This window comes from Girardinichthys multiradiatus, chromosome 23, assembly GCF_021462225.1.
Source record: "Girardinichthys multiradiatus isolate DD_20200921_A chromosome 23, DD_fGirMul_XY1, whole genome shotgun sequence".
Taxonomy (NCBI): Eukaryota; Metazoa; Chordata; class Actinopteri; order Cyprinodontiformes; family Goodeidae; genus Girardinichthys; species Girardinichthys multiradiatus.
Window position 1 is genome coordinate 49817373 of NC_061815.1, and position 16396 is coordinate 49833768.

At 41.6% G+C, this 16396-nt stretch overlaps 3 protein-coding genes across 8 annotated transcripts in view; all 3 read right to left on the reverse strand.

Annotated features, from left to right (window-relative positions):
- klhl3 (kelch-like family member 3) overlaps window positions 1–3847 on the reverse strand; it is a 21935-nt gene extending 18088 nt beyond the window's left edge. For 2 of the 4 annotated variants that reach the window (XM_047353882.1, XM_047353880.1), the window contains exons 1-4: window positions 3569–3717; window positions 1964–2122; window positions 1774–1880; window positions 1570–1691 (exon numbers count right to left, since the gene is read on the reverse strand). In XM_047353882.1, coding sequence (XP_047209838.1) covers window positions 1570–1691; window positions 1774–1880; window positions 1964–2122; window positions 3569–3618 — 438 coding nt within the window. In that variant the 5' untranslated portion in view covers window positions 3619–3717. Of the gene's footprint in view, window positions 1–1569; window positions 1692–1773; window positions 1881–1963; window positions 2123–3568 lie in introns of all 4 variants that reach the window. The other 2 variants (XM_047353879.1, XM_047353881.1) reach the window with 2 other exon arrangements.
- Window positions 3848–8832: 4985 nt separating this feature from the next.
- Window positions 8833–10405, reverse strand: LOC124861016 (heterogeneous nuclear ribonucleoprotein A0-like). The gene has a single exon (XM_047354646.1). It carries the CDS (start codon window positions 10345–10347, stop codon window positions 9427–9429), a length of 921 nt encoding a protein of 306 aa, XP_047210602.1. The 5' UTR covers window positions 10348–10405; the 3' UTR covers window positions 8833–9426.
- Window positions 10406–12407: 2002 nt separating this feature from the next.
- Window positions 12408–15473, reverse strand: LOC124860542 (heterogeneous nuclear ribonucleoprotein A0-like). Of its 3 annotated transcripts, none has more exons than XM_047353937.1 (3): window positions 14350–15473; window positions 12936–13039; window positions 12408–12521 (listed from the first exon to the last, which is right to left on the reverse strand). In XM_047353937.1, the coding sequence occupies exon 1, from the start codon at window positions 15395–15397 to the stop codon at window positions 14483–14485; it is 915 nt and encodes a 304-aa protein (XP_047209893.1). In that variant the 5' UTR covers window positions 15398–15473; the 3' UTR covers window positions 12408–12521; window positions 12936–13039; window positions 14350–14482. The 3 variants fall into 3 exon arrangements, with proteins under 3 accessions (XP_047209893.1, XP_047209895.1, XP_047209892.1); XM_047353939.1 differs by adding an exon at window positions 13344–13494 and having other exon boundaries at window positions 12408–13039; XM_047353936.1 differs by having other exon boundaries at window positions 12408–13039.
- Window positions 15474–16396: the final 923 nt, after the last annotated feature.

Sequence of the window (16396 nt, forward strand, 5' to 3'; positions counted from 1 at the left end):
AGCTTCGTTTGGGTCACTCTGACATGGACTGAAAGTGCTGAACAAAACAAAGAGCTAGACAACAGAGAAAGGTCAAAGCAGTTGTTTCTGGCTTCCTGCTTAACATACAGGAAGTTCTGACTAACCCAGAGGTATTTCTGACTTAATTACACAAACTGTAAACAAGGAAAAATGTGAAAAACAGAAAAGATTGATTGGTTTGGATTTCTGGCCCCCTGAAAGCTGAGAAATAGATGCATGGAAAAAAACAGAAGAGGTAGAAGATCTCTACAGGTGCTTCCTGAAATGTTATCCCCCTCCAAACTTACTCACCAAAACCCACAAATCTCTGCTGTTGGGTTCATTCCCACTACCGAACAGAACCATCCGGTTGATGGAAATTACGCCCACCGACTCGCTCATCCTACAGATACTGCCTGCATCAGGGCTGATGAAGTAACATTTCTCTGATGTCAGAGGAAACGTTTAACGTTAACAGATGTTTCATAAATCGGACCGGCTTGTGTGTACATACACACACACACACACACAGAGCAGCATGCCTCACTGCTTTGAATCATAGAATCTGACAATGATCCATTATTTAGGCCTCAGAACATAAAGCTTAGGACTCTGACTAGAGGATTTATTCCCTGCGTCTACACAGATGGCTGACCAAATCATTTTAAGGAACCTAAAATCCATTGTTCTCTGTCTTTATCCAGTGGTTCAGGGCAGTTTAGGGAACATCCATGTTTTTACCTCGATACGGTGGGAAAAATTGCTGCGGTGATTAGTCAGCATAATGATGTCAACCATAATAATTTATTGACATCAATATTTTAGTTGAGAAATGATTTTTAAGAACGAATCTTTTTGGATTTCTTAAAATTTTCAACAAGAATGACTTTTGTATGTTTTTCTGGGTGAGGAGAGTCCCTGGTTATATTGGTATCAGTTTATTTCAGCGTCTACAATTTAAAATGAACGCGTCACATGATGATGTGAACAAAAGATTTGTATGAAAAGGAGTAGTTTGAAGGAAACAATCTGATATAGTCTAGCCCTCTCATCAACCAACTATCCATATAGATGCATCTTTAAACACAATGCAAGCAAGAAAAGATTTATAATGAAACTATGGATAAATATCTGAATGAATCTATTCCAAACAAAACAAATAATACAATCAGTTGATGAAAACAACTGATCTCCATTTTTATATTGGGTTTTAAAAAGGTTTATCAGTAATCTTTGACATTCATAGCATCCTGAATATTAAGGCTTTGTGTTAGTAACCACACAAATAATAAGGGCTTATTTTTGTAATGCTGGAGTCAGCTTTTTGTGCAATACATTAAATGCCTAATTTGCATCATAAAATGATACAGCTACATGAAATTGCTTTTGGTTTTTGGAGATTTTTTTTTTTTACATTAAATTAAAAACAATTAGTCAACGGCAGCCCCAGTGAAAATGGAGGGTTGTAAATTATGGCCACGAAGAGCCACCCTACGGTGGAAATTGGTCTTTTTGCTAAGAAACATCACCTCCTGTCCTTTTAAACAGGTCTTTCCCACACAGACTCACCTGGACATTGTCCTCTGTAACCTCTATCTCAGCAGTGTAAATATAGTCCACCAGTTTTCTCAGAGTCTGGCCGTCCACCTCTCTGATCTCCACCTGGTGGGCCTTACTCTCGCTCATGTCACCTGTACACAGACAAGCGTGAGACCTCAGACTGACAGCAGACTTACAAACATGATTCACTCACGCATGCACACACACCGATACCTGTGAACATGGCACAGAAGTAGGGGCTACAGGATGATAAGACCACCCTGTGAGCTGGCACTTCAACGCTGCCCGCCACCAGCTGGACGTCACACAGCATCTTTTTACTGAAGGATGGGCAGTGATGGAGAAACAGATGATTTATTTAGCATTATTTACAATAAAATGTGTGCTCCGCACGGCTACGCACCTCCTCAGATCGTTCATCAGCTGGAAGGCTTTCATCATGTGTGTCTGGTTAAACGTGTGAATCCCTCCATTCACCGTGTCCTCCTCTGAATCTGTGGTGCAGTTTGGACGTGTTGAGGCCGGTGTGGCCACCAGACTGGTAAGACATGAGAGGCAGTGTCTGGATCAGTGGAGATAGATGAGGATGGACCAACAAGTTAGACAAATGTAGGATTGCTTTTTAAATCAGCTTTAAAGAAAGATGGCAGGATGACAAAATGCTTGAAGCAAATTCCTACAACCCAATAAGAAAAAAAAGAGACATATTTTGTTTTCTGATAACCTTTGACTACATTAAGAGGATATTTTAATATTTTGTCAATTCAGCACTTAAATGATCTGCAAACACAACATTTGGTTCTTCATATGTTCTGGATTGGCCCATGTTGCTCAATATAAAGTGTTCCCAGACAAAACCAGATGTACTGCTTTTATTTTGAAAACCACACTTGTGTCTGAAGGCGACTACTGTCATTTTGCTGTTTGGATAGCAACATTAGCACAGTCCTGTCCAATGTCGGCTAATGCCAAAACGATGAAATGGAAAACAGAATGCAGAAGTTTGAACAACACATGGATGCATTCAGTGTTTGCAGCAAGATGCTGCAGAGCTTCTTAACGCCTGCTGAGGACAATACAATCTTATCTGCCTTCACTTGTAGCAGCATCAGATCCAGAAACCTTAAAACTGAACTGGAGTTCAAAATTATTCATTTGAATCTGTGATTAGAATGCTTCCGATATGTGACCTCAGTCTCACTGGCACCATCATCAGTGTCTACTGTAGCCATCTAATGTGGTGAGACTCCATCCAGCAGATGAAATGTACTGCTTGTATGCAAAGCATGAATTATTGACACTTGGAACACAATGGCCATAACTTCATCACCAACAGTTTACTGCAATATTATAATATACTGCACACAGATATTGGGATGTAGATGTATTTGTGATTTTACAAACAACTGGCTAGATCATACGTCAGAGTTTATTATTAATTATATTTTGGAATTACAGCCAATCATCCTGCCAACATAATGTGGCCCTTTGGGAAAATGAATGGCTCTAAACTATGAGTAACAATAATGCTGCACTTATAATCAAAGGCTGTCGACCTAACACAGGCCAGCAAATAGAAGCCATTAGTTGTTTCTACTGAGCAGTAACAGGCTGGCTAGCGCCTAGCATCGCTAATTATTTGAACTTCAGCGCTAACAGGAGCTTAGAGTAGCCGTTAACTGCCATAAAACGTCGCCTCAACCACAATTTAAACTGACTTCAGGGTTGGGGCAGCTTAGTTTTTTATTTGTTGGCAAACAAAACGTGACATTTCCCGAATATCAGCGAGGTAACTTTGCTTAGAATTGAACTGCATCACCTAACTGTGGCCAATGCTAGCAAACTAACCGAAGCTAGGCAGCCACCACGGCTAGCTTACTGGGAAGGAGCTGGTGGGACTGTCCGTGTTGGATTTGTGGGTCATGTGGACTAAAATGTTCTCCAGTAGATGCAGAAGCAGCTTGAATCGCAGCTTTGCTAAATAATCCCCAGCGCTGAGCCAACTCACCCTAACGACACACCGTCCATCCTCCCAGAGTCAGACAGCACAGCAGGCATTAGATCGCTGCCCGGGCATCCAGCGCAGATCGTCTATCTGCGAGAGGAGACACTCCGACAACACCGCCGCTGCTTTTCACTCAAAGCTGGTATGTTTACAAGAAGAGTCACTCAATCTGCAAAAAGTGCAGGACAATAACGGCCTTTGTGATCACGTCGAAATGTTCTCACACTTCTTTGTGTGAGGATTATTTATTTCATTTAAACAAATCACCAACTTGCAGAACATTTCCAAGAAGGTGCACTGTAAATATTTCTGATCTGACCTATTTTTTGTTGCCGTTTACATTTTTGACAAATACCTGTACAGGTCCTTCTAAAAATATTAGCATATTGTGCATGATGATAATTTAATATACATATATTTTAGATTCATTGCACACTAACTGAAATATTTCAGGTCTTTTATTGTCTTAATACGGATGATTTTGGCATACAGCTCATGAAAACCCAAAATTCCTATCACACAAAATTAGCATATTTCATCCGACCAATAAAAGAAAAGTGTTTTTAATACAAAAAACGTCAACCTTCAAATAATCATGTACAGTTATGCACTCAATACTTGGTCGGGAATCCTTTTGCAGAAATGACTGCTTCAATGCGGCGTGGCATGGAGGCAATCAGCCTGTGGCACTGCTGAGGTCTTATGGAGGCCCAGGATGCTTCGATAGCGGCCTTTAGCTCATCCAGAGTGTTGGGTCTTGAGTCTCTCAACGTTCTCTTCACAATATCCCACAGATTCTCTATGGGGTTCAGGTCAGGAGAGTTGGCAGGCCAATTGAGCACAGTGATACCATGGTCAGTAAACCATTTACCAGTGGTTTTGGCACTGTGAGCAGGTGCCAGGTCGTGCTGAAAAATGAAATCTTCATCTACATAAAGCTTTTCAGCAGATGGAAGCATGAAGTGCTCCAAAATCTCCTGATAGCTAGCTGCATTGACCCTGCCCTTGATAAAACACAGTGGACCAACACCAGCAGCTGACACGGCACCCCAGACCATCACTGACTGTGGGTACTTGACACTGGACTTCTGGCATTTTGGCATTTCCTTCTCCCCAGTCTTCCTCCAGACTCTGGCACCTTGATTTCTGAATGACATGCAGAATTTGCTTTCATCTGAAAAAAGTACTTTGGACCACTGAGCAACAGTCCAGTGCTGCTTCTCTGTAGCCCAGGTCAGGCGCTTCTGCCGCTGTTTCTGGTTCAAAAGTGGCTTGACCTGGGGAATGCGGCACCTGTAGCCCATTTCCTGCACACGCCTGTGCACGGTGGCTCTGGATGTTTCTACTCCAGACTCAGTCCACTGCTTCCGCAGGTCCCCCAAGGTCTGGAATCGGCCCTTCTCCACAATCTTCCTCAGGGTCCGGTCACCTCTTCTCGTTGTGCAGCGTTTTCTGCCACACTTTTTCCTTCCCACAGACTTCCCACTGAGGTGCCTTGATACAGCACTCTGGGAACAGCCTATTCGTTCAGAAATGTCTTTCTGTGTCTTACCCTCTTGCTTGAGGGTGTCAATAGTGGCCTTCTGGACAGCAGTCAGGTCGGCAGTCTTACCCATGATTGGGGTTTTGAGTGATGAACCAGGCTGGGAGTTTTAAAGGCCTCAGGAATCTTTTGCAGGTGTTTAGAGTTAACTCGTTGATTCAGATGATTAGGTTCATAGCTCGTTTAGAGACCCTTTTAATGATATGCTAATTTTGTGAGATAGGAATTTTGGGTTTTCATGAGCTGTATGCCAAAATCATCCGTATTAAGACAATAAAAGACCTGAAATATTTCAGTTAGAGTGCAATGAATCTAAAATATATGAATGTTAAATTTTCATCATGACATTATGGAAAATAATGAACTTTATCACAATATGCTAATATTTTGAGAAGGACCTGTATATAGACCAAATGTCCCCTCTGACTGAAAAAATATTTTTAGTATAAGCTGTACAGTAAAGCTACAAGCTTGGCATACCTGCTTTAGGAAATGTCCTCCCAGTCTTGGATCATCACAGCCATTTTTAGGTCTTTCTAGAGATGTTCAGTTGAATTTAAGTCTGGGCTTTGGCCGGGCCGTTTAAAAACATCCACAGACTGTTCCTGAAGAAATTTCTTTTTCTTCAGACACCATGCTTGGAGTTCAGGACACAAAGTTTTGTTTTGGTTTCATAAGACCACACAATTTATCATCTCTAAGATGCATTTCTGCAAATCCACGTGGGCAGTCATGTGACCTTTAATGAGGAGCGGCTTCCATCTGGCCACTCTGTCATAAAGCCTTATTGATGAATACCTTTAGCAGTGGTGATGCTTCTGGATGGGTTTCCTTTCTCCACACAACACTGGAGCTCTACTGGGTTCTTGGTCACCTTTCTGGTCGTGGCTCTTTTGGTCGGGCAGTCAGATCCAAGAAATGTCCTGGTGGGTCCAAACTTTTTTAACTTCCAAACAATGCAGACCTCAGGAGGTTGTGAACAGTGGTCTTTACATCGTTTTGTATCCTTTGCCAGGTTCTTGATTAAATACAATCTGATCTTGGAGATTGACAGACCCTTGCTTCAACTTCATGCTTAGTTTGTGCTCTGGTATGCTGTCAGCTGTGACTGTATAGAGGGAATGTGCTCCAAGTTTATCACAGGTAGACCCTAATCAAGTGAGGTCCAGTGGAACACTAAGGTAGCAATCCAGTGCTCTTTTGTGGAGATAGGAGAATCATCCAGAAGGTCAATGTCTAAAACTATCCACTAATGAAGCCACTCGGATTTTGTAGAAACATGCCTTAAAGAAGGTCATAAGAAGAAATTTGATTGTGAAGACAACATCATGTTAATAAAGGGGGAAAAAAACTACAGGAAAAATACAAATGGATGTTCTAAAAATAACTGATCCAGTACCTTTTGTAATGTCTCAGAAGGCGTGTGCTGGTGGAAGCATGTTTTCAGGAAGATAGATTTGATCTTGAATAATTAACATTTTACCACAAAATAGTAAAGCAAGTAAAAAGTCTGATGATGACATGTTATTAATTTTTATGTAAAAAAACAAAACATCTGACTTGCAACATTAAATGATGACTATAAACAATGCATCTTTTCCTCTGTTTGATTGGACAATATTTTTAAAATTCTAAAAACATTTTGATTTTAAATTCCATAAGAATTTAAATGTTTTTAAATTTTCTATTCAGAAAGCTTAAAGTAGGCTTCTTCTTGCCACCTGAACTATTGAAGTTTTGAGATACTATGTGAAAAGGGCTCTCGGGGGCCCCCTGTTAGTTTGGGGGCTCTGTGTAACAGCGGAGCTGTTTGTGCTACTAACTGCATACTTTAACAAGCATATCAAAAAGAAGTACTTGGATTGTTGTTACTTACTTACTTAAAAATAGGTCTATATGTCTCTCACCATTCCTCTTCACTCTGAACACCTCAGACCTCCAGTACATGACAGACTCCTGTCATCTGCAGAAATACTCAGATGATTCAGCAGTCGTGGGGTGAATCAGAGATGGACAAGAAGCTGAGTACAGGAAGGTGGTGGACCACTTTGTGGCATGGTGTGGAAACAATCATCTCATTTTGAACGTGACTAAAACAAAGGAGATGATTGTAGATTTTAGGAGAAACAGGAATAAGTCAAAAACTATTTCTATCATGGGAGAAGAAGTGGAGGTGGTGGAGGAGCATAAATACCTCGGTGTTCACCTGGACAACAGACTAGAGTGGAGATGCAACTGTGAAGCTGTCTACAAGAAGGGACAGAGCAGACTGTACTTCTTGAGGAAGCTTAGGTCCTTTGGTGTTTGCAGCAAGATGCTGCAGATCTTCTATAAGTCTGTTGTGGAGAATCAGATCTCTTCTACCATCATCTGCTGGGGAAGCAGCATCAGAGCCAGGGACTTAAAAAAGCTCAACAAGCTGATAAAAAAGGCTGGTTCTGTTCTGGGGACTCCTCTGGAACCTCTGGAGTTCATTGTGGAAAGACTGATTCTTCATAAAATGAAGAACATTATGGAGAACCCTGAGCATCCTTTTCATCAGACTGTCCTACAACAACAGAGTGTCTTAATCAGAGGCTTCTTCAGATCTGCTGTAAGACGGAGCGCTACAGGAGATCCTTCCTGCTCACATCCATCAGCATCTACAACGGCTCTTTGAGGAAACCTTCATAATATGAGCTATAACAACATTTAATTTCCCTTTGGGATTAATAAAGTATTTTTGAATTGAATGTCACAAGAATGTTTTTTTTTCCATGCGAGGACATCCATGTTTTACCTGCAATAAATAACTCTGTAGGAATACTTAACAGTTCTTTAACAAAAGCGGAAATTTTTCAGACTGTTTTTGTTGTGTATTATTTGACTGTTCCTGAAAAACATGACTAACATTAACTTATGCATGTTCCTAGATACTAAAAAACAGTGCACACTGTCCAGATTTTTACCAGGAAATGTAGTTTTACTTTATTCATAAAGAGAACTTGTTCAACCCAGGACTCACTTTGAGTTCATGCTGTGGTACAAGGTTTTTCCAACTTACCTAAACAAGTTCCACTGACTGATAAATGCTTCTACATCAGGGGCTGGACATTTCTTTTGTATTGTCACAAAAAACTTCTTTTTTCTAGAAATATCCAAATTCCAAGTAAGAAACATGAACAGAAAAATGTTTCAAATCAGTTCTGACCTTAGAATTAAAACATATTAGCTAAACTGATTTCTGGCCATTTTTGACATTAAATGTTTAATTTGTGGTCCTTTGGTGTTTAATGCATAAAATGCAGAAACTCGTTGCCTACTGGTCAGAACTGGTACATCTCACTGGTTTTCCATTTCATAATCAATATGTATTCATATACAGGTCCTTCTCAAAATATTAGCATATTGTGATAAAGTTCATTATTTTCCATAATGTCATGATGAAAATTTAACATTCATATATTTTAGATTCGTTGCACACTAACTGAAATATTTCAGGTCTTTTATTGTCTTAATACGGATGATTGTGGCATACAGCTCATGAAAACCCTTTAATGAAGAAATGTACTATAGTTTAGCCGTGGGTGTTGTATAAATGGGTCGGATGTATTTAAAATGAACATTTTCTACCTGAATATACCGCCTCCTAGTGGTAGTTGTAGGAACACTAAAGGTTTGCTTTAAATTTTATTTATAATTAAAAATATGAGGAAGAGAACTTAAGACCAAGAGCATAAATAAATTCAAGTCATTAAAAACTTTTAATAATAAAAGCAGAATACAACATAGGGGTGAAATGAACACATACACTCAACAGTATTCTTAAAAAAAAAAAAAAAAAAGCCTCAAACGGACGGCAAAAAATGTAATTTTAGGTGAAAATAGTCCGTGACACGTTCAGTAGGAACACTTTTAAGACCCAGGAGACTCGAACAGAACCCCATGCTGCCCAACACCAGCTTCGTAAAAACCTGTTTATGATGCAAAAGAATCACATCCGACTGGTTTTGCAAGACAAACTCAATTTTTTTTTGACTTAAGCAGGGAAATACATAGATCTCACTTTTTTCTTTTTTCTTTTTTTTTTTTACAAATGGTTCAATACACGACAACAAAATATATTCACAATTCGTAGGTTTAGAGTCCAGAATGAGTGGAACAAAAAGGACAGATGGGATCTGAGTGGAGAAGGCGGGTTTCATTCATTCAGAGTGGGTGATGGGCACAGCTCATTTAATTCAACTGGACAAAGAGCGCTCAGCCCCCACCTGTGATGGTGCTGTAAATGTAAAGTTCGTTTCTAATGTCCCCATGAACATCTTAGCTTTCAAACGGCCTAATAACCTCCAGCAAATCCACCGCCTCTCCCGGCGCCCCCTCCTGCCCCGCCGCCTCTGTAGGGAGCCCCGCTCCGGTAGGAGTAGTTACCCCCCTTCATCGCGCCGTAGCTCGACTGCTGCTGTCCGTAGCCCTCCCCAAAGTCTCCGTTGCTATATCCTCCCCCCATCTGGCTGTCATACTCATTGTATCCCCCATAGCTCCCGTAGCCGCCGCTGCTATCATTGTTGTAGCCGCCGCCGTAGCCATAGCCACTTCCGTAATTCCCGCCGTAACCCCCACTGTAGCCGCCGCCATAACCTCCTCCGTATCCACCTCCTCTCCCGCCGCCGAAGTTCTGCATTCCTCTCCCTCGGCCTCTTCCCCCGCGGCCGCCGCCGGTGGTGATCTCCTGTTTGCTCAGAGCTTTCTTCACCTCCACCTTGTTCCCGTTGATGGTGTGGTATTTGGTCAGCGCCGCTTTGGTGGCGGAGTCGGTGTCGGTGAAGTAGACGAAGCCGAAGCCTCTCTTCCTGCCGGTCTGCTTGTCGGAGATGATCTCAGACTTCTCCACTGCGCCAAACTGCGAGAAATACTCGGTCAGGTTGTCCGCCTCGATGTGGTCTTTCACTCCACCGACGAAGATTTTCTTTACGTTAGCGAGGATGTCTGGGTTGTTGGCGTCCTCTTTGGCTATGGCTCTCTTCAGCTCCACGTTGTTGCCTTCGACAACATGTGGCTTCGCCGCCATTGCTGCGTCGGCCTCCCCGGGCGCGGAGTAGGTGATGAAGCCGAAGCAGCGGGACCTTCCGAGTTGCTGGTTCATAACCACGACACAGTCCGTCAGAGACCCGTATTGTTCAAAATACGCACGGAGGCCATCGCTGGTGGTCTCCACGTTCAGCCCTCCAACAAAAAGCTTGCACAATTTGTCCGTCATGTTGGGTTTCGTCTGGAGGATGGGAAATGGAGACTTTCCCTGTCCTTCTTCAATGAACAACGTCTGGGCGGACCGTTTGACGTAGCGCTCTCTGATTGGTCAGCGTCGGTTTTTAAAATAAATCTCCACCTACACCGCTTTGAAAATCTTCCGTTCCGTTGAGATTTAGGCGAAAAATCTTAACCTTTGTTGCCGTTTGTAGTTTTCTCCGCCCTTTCTTGCCTTATTACAACAAAACGGGTTAATGGCATTCTAAAGTACCGGTAAAAAAAGGAAAGACCCATTCCTTTACAACCCTTGACCTCAAGAATACAGATGACTTATTTATTGCAGTCACAAATGTTACAATGAAATGCTTCCACGGAAGAAAAATACGACTAATGTAGCTTCTAGTGTGAAACACATTCCCTTTGTCCTTGTTTCATTCATATTTAAATATTCCATATCGTCAATATCTGAAAATATACCCTGAATAAATGCCAAACTAACATTTCACCTGATAAATTCATTTATTAATGTTGAATTCTCGACCCTATGTGAAATAAATACAACCCGTCTTTTCCAAATCGTGAACTCAGTGATTAAACACATATTTTCTGTATGGCCTGATTAATCCCAGACTTATAGAATTAGAAATCATTTAAATAGAGCCTGTTTGACAACATGAAGAAGGCTAAAAGATGTCAAACACTGCAACACTTTTATCTGTAGAAAGTAAAACAAAGTCATTAACATCTAACAGTCTAGAAATGGTTACATTTTGACCTGGTTATGTAACTCAGGTAACATTTTTTTTCTCTTCCTCTGCCACGACTTTCACCACTCAATTTGCCAGTTTTTTTTTTCTCCAGTTTTTAAAAATTTATTTGTCTGTTAAAAGTAAACTATAGGCAGTTTAACACATATGGTTATTTGCAAGAAATGAAAATACCAAAGGACAGATGCCCTGTTGTTTTCTGCACTGACAAAGTTGGGATCTCCATTCAGTTTTTAAAGAGCATATTGAAGAAAAAACTGCAAGCATTGTGCTGGACATTTCAAAATATACAGATCCTTTGAGTTATAAGGGCTTCACCCTCGCATGTTTGATCCAGAGTTTGACTCCATCTGCCTGGCGATCTTTCTCTGCAGAAGTACCGTGTGCTCCAGGAAACATTAGTGGGACTTTAAAGGAACACTGACTAGACCACATGGTTTCTACAACCTGGCTGATGGCGTTCCCCGTAGATTGTGGATGATTTGATCTATTCTAGTCTGTCCGGATGATCTTCACAACCTGCTTTCATGTTGTATTGTTCAGCAGCCTTATGTGATGTCACCAGACATGCTTCTGTTTTTGGAGAATTTGATGTTTATTTACAACAAACTGAGGATAATGGTTTCTATCCAAGCTAGTTCCTAACAAGCAGCTTTAATGATCACATTAACTAAATATTTACTATAGCAGTTTGTTTCTCTTTAACAAATGATCCATATCTGTATTGCATAATGGTTGTTTTGAGCCATCAGCAAATAACCGTCTGTGAATTAAAAACAGAAATTTTGCAGTATTGGGTTGAAAAATCTTTTTTCAGCTGCAGTTATTCTTACCTGCAGCAGAATTAACTCCCAAAGGTGTATAAAAATCTCCCATATTTGTTTCCATTCACAAGTTACCTGCAGTTATATCCCAACTGCTTATGGACACAAACTGAAGTGAGACAGATATGATCACAATCGGCCTACAATCTTTTAATTTAATCATCTTACTTTTCCTTTACTGCTCCAAAAAAGTTAAAAACTGGGTTGAAAAATCAGAATTTGATATTAAAACCGTTTTATTATTGTGGTTAAGATATTCATACCATATAGTGACCTGCTGGATCCATTGTGCAGAGCAGGATTGAGATCAATTTTTCCACACAACTTCCAAGGGGATACAATTAGCTTCACTCCTTGCAGAAAGCAGATTTTCATCAGCTTTGAATTCAATATTTTTTCTATACTTCATATATATATAAAATGAACTCTTTAAACTCCAGAAAACAAAATATAATGTAGAAAAGTAACAAGTCTTTTGGTATATGAAAATAGATATTTATTGGGCATTCATAAAAAAAAAAAAATAATAATAAAAACAGTACAGAAGCTCCTCATCCTCAGATGATCAGAAACCGCCAAGCACGAAAAAAAACCTACAAGTAAGAGAAGATAAGATGAAGACCCCTTCAACTCAGAACAGTTCAGTCACTAATCGATCAGACTGCTGCAGAAGAGCCCAAATCCAGGCATCCTATTGGTTCTGCTTTGGTCTTACAGTTTTGGTGTAAATTGTGTATTTTAAATGATGCACTGCATTGTTTATGTTGTAAGTTCAGTTTTACATCAACTCCCATAACTTACTACATAGAACCCATCTGCATATAAGGAAACAAGGTGTTACATGATGTAAAAAAAAATGTATACTTACAAAAAAAAAAAAAAGTATCTTTAGTGCCACCTTCTGTGATAATCAGCACTAGTCATATTCAGAGATCCAGAGGCACTGAATCATGAAAAGCTTCCACAACCTAAAAAGAGTGGTCATGTTTCACAACAACGTATTTCACCTGAAGGGAAAGAAGGTTCAGGCCCTCTTCGGTTCCCTGTCAGCATGGAGACACACCCCATCGCTTCCAGGGTGACGGCCTACAGTCCAGGTTACAGAGGCAACCTGGAGGAGACGGGAGGAAAGAAAACTATGAGAAACACAGCAAAGTAGGATTATTCTAGGAGACACCAGTTACTTGTTCCACCATTAAGTGAAATGGTGAAACAAACCCGTGTCCCCTTCCACCCACTTTAGATTCATAGTAAACCAAATTAAGCAACAATAATCCCCATCTTTATTTATGTTTAGCTATATAAAAAGACGCAGTGATCTGATAAGATTAAACAATGGTACACTTGTGCACCATCTTAAATATATTCCATACATGGTTGACCAACACAGAGTGAAGACAGGTTGATTTACATACCTAGTTGGCTGGATGTGGATATCCTAAAGAGATATTTCAGACTCCTATCACAATCGACCCCAGGTAATCAACAGGGTCCTGACGTAGCCTACAAACAAACTGCTACGGCTATTATGGCTGGGATAGCCTACAGGAATACGAGTAAGAACACCTAAATGTAGGAATAATCAAAGATAATTATCAGAGCCCTCAGGTCCACATGTAGATAATTTCATGAAAGTTAAGACATGGTCTCACCCTACAAAGCCTACATGCATTGGCTGTGGGCAGACTGCAACCATTTCACCCACCTGAGTAAAGGAATAAACTGTGGAATCGATGGCATGTAACTAAAGAGCAAAAGGAGGATCTCATAAACCTGTGGATAAACTTGAAGCCTGGTTAAATAAGTAAGATAACTAAGCTAAGTGGTATAACGTTTTATTTAAAATGAACATACATGAGCATACCAAAATGTTTCAACAATAAGGTTTTGTTCTCAACACATGAAAGTATACAATATACAATAGATATTGCTACAGATAATGGAAAAATGAACAATATTTAGATTAAACTATTAATATGCTTGGAGGAATTTAAAGTACAGTTTGGGGAGGGAAACTAGAGTCCTGCAGTAGTCGGTGTTCTTTGTTGGATGACCCAGAAAATTATACAAAACTGATAGTAAGAATGACATCTATGAAAACCAAAAAACATGCTTGCTCATCCTCACGTTAAAAGGAAAAAAATACACTAAACGTCCACTAAATTTTAACAAAATCGAATCAAACTGCTTAAAATGCAAATATTAAAAATAAGAACGTGTCAGGAAAATATTCCTACATCATTTTTCAAACACAACTGAACGCAAATTAAAAAAATAATTCAACTCTAAAGACAACCTCACACTGGTGGCGTAGGTACATAAGGGATCACTGTACGTGTAATTCTTCAATTCTGTGTCCTAGTGAACAGCAAGAACCACTGGTTCGGTTTAAGCAGGTGTTCTGGGCAGTGGCCTTCCTACCTGTTTGGGGGTTCAGGTGGGGGAGGGATGGGATTCACGGCAGACGCCCCACTAGTGACTGAGTTTTGCGTCCAAATGGCCAGGAGTAACGTGTAGCTGGGAGTGGGGGGCGGGTGTTTCAGGGTGTCACATTTCAGTAGGCGCCGCCGCCGCCACCGCCGTAGCCCCCCCTGGGGTATCCGCCGCCACCGCCGCCTCCTCTGGTGTAGGGAGCAGCGCTCCTCTGGGCCCCGAAAGGCGGCCCTTTCATGGGACCGTAACCAGAGGATTGCTGGCCGTAACCGCTGCCAAAGTCGTTGTAGCCGTTGCCACCACCGTAGCCGCTTCCCTGGTCGCCATAACCGCCTCCGTACGGTGCACCGTACCCTCCGTAGCCGCCACAGTTGTAGCCACCGCCGCCATTTCCGTAGTTGTAGCTTCCGCCATAATCCCTGCCTCCGTAGCCATTTTGATTGCCTCTCATGCCTCTGCCCGGCCTGCCCCTCGGCGCCATTGTGTTTCTGCTCGCCGCCTGCATCTCTTGTTTCGTTAAGGCCTTCTTCACCTCGACTTTGTGTCCATTAACGGTGTGAAACTTCACCACCACCGCCTTATCAGCTGAGTCATGGTCGGTGAAGTACACGAATCCGAATCCCCTCTTCTTCCCCGTCTCCTTCTCAGAGATGACTTCAGACTTCTCTACCTCACCGTACTGGGAGAAGTAGTCGGTCAAATGTTGCTCTTCGATGTCGTCTTTCAGCCCACCGATGAAGATTTTCTTCACTTTAGCCAGAGCTTCGGGTTTATTTGCGTCCTCCCTGGCCACTGCTCGCTTCACCTCCACCGCGTTGCCGTCGACGGTGTGCGGCCTGGCAGCCATGGCGGCATCTGCCTCCTCCGGCGAAGAGTAGGTAACAAAGCCGAAGCAGCGGGAGCGCTGCAGCTGCTTGTTCACGACGACCACGCAGTCGGTCAGGGTGCCGTACTGCTCGAAATGCTTGCGGAGGCCATCGTCGTCGGTGTCCACATTCAGTCCACCGACGAAGAGCTTACAGAGCTGATCACTCATTTTCAGAAAAAATGAAGGAAATGGCGAGCTGTGTAGGAGCTGCTTGAATTCAACAATGCGTTGATCTCAAGATGGCGGAGGGGAAGAACGGCCCTATTTATACACGAGCCGCAGTGACGACAGTTAGAACGCCTTTTCCGGTTTCTTTGTGGCAAATCGGACATCTTGAAAAATCATACAATGGCGACAACGCGTTAAAACGCATTTCAGAAAAAGAAATAAAAAATATTTCTTTCACTACGTTCAACCATGATGGGTATATAATGCATTTATCACAAATCTTTAAAGTCAATATCAATCTTTGGTGTCTCTATGTCGTTCTTCAACCAAACAGTTTGAACAGGAACGAGCTTTAGCCTCCGATCTTAAAGTGACAAGAGATAAATGACTCCAGAAATGGTCTTTGGACCTGGTGATAAATAAAAGTGAAGTTCTTTAACCGTTCTTCTTTGCATCATAGCAGTAAGTCAGACTGAAGCATCTGTAAACATCGATTTAAAAGTCTAGCCATATATGAATTAAATTTAGGTCTGGGCTTTGACTAGGCCATTCTAACACAAATTCTGCCAGGATGTCCTGTATTTACCTCCATCTATCTTCTCAATAGCTGACCAGCTTCCCTATCCCTACTGAAATACATCATACTCTGCCACCCATGTGATGAGGTGCAATGTTAGTTTTCTCCTATACAATCCCTACCGTTTTGCATACAGGCCAAAAAGTTCAGTTTGGTCTCCTCTGAGCAGAGCTCCATCTTCCACATGTTTACTGTCTCCCACATGGCTGCAAGGGAAACTGCAAACAGGACTTCTCATGACTTTTCTTTCAACAATGGCTTTCTTCTTGACCATGCACGACTAATAGTTGCTGTGGATAGATTCCCCAAACCGAGCTGTGGATTTCTGCAGCTCCTCCAGAGTTACCATGGACCTCTTGACTGCTTCTGTAGTTAATGCTTTCCTTGCCCATTCTGTCAGTTTAGGTGAACATCCGTGTCTT